This window comes from Anopheles coustani, chromosome X (genome assembly GCF_943734705.1).
Source record: "Anopheles coustani chromosome X, idAnoCousDA_361_x.2, whole genome shotgun sequence".
NCBI lineage: Eukaryota > Metazoa > Arthropoda > Insecta > Diptera > Culicidae > Anopheles > Anopheles coustani.
In genome coordinates, this window is record NC_071290.1 from 6,552,700 (window position 1) to 6,556,105 (window position 3,406).

General features: G+C 47.0%; 1 protein-coding gene across 1 annotated transcript; it reads right to left on the reverse strand.

Moving 5' to 3' along the window:
• Positions 1 to 892: 892 nt before the first annotated feature.
• On the reverse strand, positions 893 to 2,288 carry LOC131268912 (homeobox protein MOX-2-like). Its single transcript, XM_058271210.1, has 2 exons — positions 2,241 to 2,288; positions 893 to 1,492 (listed from the first exon to the last, which is right to left on the reverse strand). The coding sequence occupies exons 1-2, from the start codon at positions 2,286 to 2,288 to the stop codon at positions 893 to 895; spliced, it is 648 nt and encodes a 215-aa protein (XP_058127193.1).
• Positions 2,289 to 3,406: the final 1,118 nt, after the last annotated feature.

The following is a 3,406-nucleotide window of genomic DNA, read 5'->3' on the forward strand; positions in this document are numbered from 1 at the left end:
TGCGGGGGGGGGGGGGCCTTCCCTCGTTGGGAAGGAAATTGAGCAGCGACGTTGCAGCGATTGCTTACCACTTTGGAGGCGAAGGTACGCAGGTTTCCCCGGCTCCAATTTGTTTTTTTTTTTTCTTTCTTTTTATTCCACGATGCTGTAATGCTTCGTTATTATTATTTGTCCTTTGTCTACTCTATTCTTGTCCGCACCTTTTTATCCTTCCGTAAACGCTAGAACCTCTGACTATAGACTCGCAATGTCACAGCGATATTTAGTTGTTAAAGCAAACCATTATGCGCCCGGCATCGTGAACTAAGTTTTTTTTCTGATATTTTCCACATGCTAGAAATGAATGTTAGGAAAATAAATGCTAGAACGTGGTAAAGAAGAGAGTACTAAGCTCCCGTAACGGTTCAGCGACGGTAGCATACATTCGGGCGCAATCAAAATCGTAACACAAGTGCCTCGGTTGTGTTCCCTGTTTCCCATTGGAGGACTTAAGTGGAGAAGACTCACGATCGTGTCGTACTGGACGCACCCAGCTCCTCAACACATCCTTCTACTCGTGCCCAACCGGAGGAGGATGGCTGATAGCATCTATTAATCCTAAGAATATGCATCTCAGTATACATACAAATATTGTACACCTGGAATAGATTGACAAGAAGCTCCTGTGCACTGCTCCACGAGGAACCTTTTTTTCTCTCTCTTTTCTAGTGATTCCAGCGAATGTCCGACCTTTGTTGTCGCCTCTTTTGCACGTTGCTCAATTGCTCTCGACCAGCCCGGTCACACCTTTTGTAAGCAAATTGGGTAGCGCCGCACTGGAGCGCGTAACGGCCCGTAACGGTCGTGACGATCCGAACGGGGAGGGTTTTTTTTTTGTTTGGTTCGAGTGTCCTTACGGTGGCGGTGGCGGTGGTAGCACTGGCTGGCGGGGTTGAGGACGCTCCTGCTCGGCAAACAACGCCACCGACGACGACTGGCGCCGGAGTCGGCGACCTTCGCTGCGCAGACCGGGCGCGGTTGGCACGCCACCGACCGAGGGGGCGAAGGTGCACCGCCGGACGGGGCCGGTACTGCTGGCCCGGCGGGCTCTCGCAAGCGAGGGCTGCTGGGAGGAGGAGCAGGAGGAGGAGGAGGAGGAGCCGATGCAGGACACCGGTACTGCCATCTTCCCATGGATGGTTGCGGTGTTGGCGTTGGTTATGGAGCCGCTAGTTGTCGGGGTGGTGGGCGAGGTGGTGGTAGTGGGGGTGATCGTGGTGGTTGGAGCTGGACAGCCGCCGCCAACGTCCGGTGACAGCAGCGAACCTAATCGGACCTCGCTCCGGCTGGCCGGACGCGACCGATGGTGATAGTAGTGGCTGTTGCAGTAATGCCGATGGTGGTGGTAGTGCTGGTGATGGTGGTGATGACCCGATCGCCCGTGCGGCCCTAGCAGCGACTGCTGCCGAGTGTTCCCCCGCCGGTAACCGTTATCGAACATGCTACTGCCGCTCTGCAATTATCCGCAAGAGAGATATTCAACAACATCAACAACACACAAATTGGAACTTCCAAAGGATCTGTCACAACTTAAGTTCTCAGTACAACGACACATAGGAAAAAGGTAATCAAGCAACTAAACAATAGCTTGAAGTGTACCAAAACATAAAGAAAACAAGCTAACAAAGGTATAAGAAAGAGATATATTCAAAAACATCAACAAAACACAAATTGGAAAAGCAAAAGGATCTGTCACAACTAAAATTCTCAGTACAACGATTGTTGAAAGCATATGGAAAAGGTACTGAAGCAACTAGACAATAGCTTGAAGTGTACCAAAATAAAAATTAAAGAAGCTAACAGAAGTATCACGAAGAGAGGTATACAAAAACATCAACAAAACACAAATTGGAATTACCAAAGGATCTGTCACAACTACTCTTCCCAATACAACGAGTTGAAAGCATAGGAAAAAGGTACTGAAGCAACTAAATAGTATTTTAAGTGTTCCAAAACATAAAGTAAACATGCTAAATCTGAAAGAGAGGTATACAAAAACATCAACAAAACACAAATTGGATTTACCAAAGGATCTGTTACAACTAATGTTCTCAGTACAACGATACTTGAAAGCATAGGATAAAGGTAATCAAGCAACTAAATAATTGCATTAAGTGTACCAAAATATAAAGTAAACAAGCAAACAGTTCAAACAAAAGACGTCAAACAAAACAGTGACACAAAGCAGTGGAAGAACATACCATCGTGTTGTGACTTACGGACGACGAAGAGGCTACGATGGCAGCCATGTGGCACTGCGCGGGGGAAGAGAAAAGAAAAGAAGAACGAGAGGATGAAACGAGATTGAAACGAGAAAGGGCCGGGGAAGATGAATTCTTTGCCGACAGTTACTTAGCGGCAGATTAGTAGCCGTCAACTGTCAGCTCGGTGTTCTGGTTTGACTTTTCTGCTGCTCTGCGATCGTACAACACTTTGCATCACCGTGAAGTCTTTCGCGTCCGTTAGCGCTGTGTCTATATTTTACATTTTATTTCTCCTATATAAAATTGTTTAATGTGGCACACACCATTTCCGTGCAATTGCCGTTGAACGGGAAAACACAATTTTCTTTTGCACCTTTGCGAAATGACAACATGTTTACGTGGCGAAAATAAGCTCACAGTACCTGTCAAACGGAAAGGTGTTTCCAGCCAAATAATCTACCGGCGAGATAATTTTCCGCCACGCAACAACTATTCCTTTCCCGGCAAGGAACCGGAAAAAGCGTGCCGAGCGGTGGAAAATGGTACGGAAAAACGACCAGCTTGAGCCAATGCTCGCTCCGCACTCGAGGTGTGGTGGAGTGCGCAACAGTTTGGCGCTGTGGGTGTCATCAGGCGAAGTAAGCGAACTACATCGAGAATGAAATTTTCCACCAAAAAAAAAAAAGCCGGAAAAACGTACATTCCAGCGGAATATCGATTACGTGCGTTCATCTAACTTTTGCCCGCGATTTCCCATCGCTGCGCTATAACTTTCACCTCTTTGTCGCTTTCCTTTTTTTCTTTTGCTCTTTCTCTCTCTTTTTATCGTTCGTTCACTATCCTACCCAACAACATTTTCCTCTCTGTTCATCCACCGTGTGGTTTTTTTTTTAACCCCCGTTAACCAACTTCTCGGGACGGGAAGTTTGTGTTCTTCAAAATTTTCAATTAAATGAATCCCACCGGCACACCGGCTTTCCCTGTCATCCCCGGGCCAAGCGCAGAGACAAATCCCTGACGATTTTTTGGGCAGCATTCCCGTTTTTTTGTTTTGCTTTGCCCCACCGAAAAGAAAAATGGACGCACAACACAATAGTGGACGGACAGGAGAATGCGGTGATAGCTTTTCCACCGCATCACTTCGGTCCATTTCAACGTCATAA

What these genes read in the sequence shown, in the direction of transcription:
- LOC131268912 (XM_058271210.1), bottom strand. Translation starts at nt 2,288, where the DNA reads ATGGCTGCCATCGTAGCCTCTTCGTCGTCCGTAAGTCACAACACGATG. An exon ending in CCGTAAGTCACAACACGATG is followed by an intron (nt 1,493 to 2,240) that starts GTATGTTCTTCC and finishes GGATAATTGCAG; the next exon opens with AGCGGCAGTAGCATGTTCGA.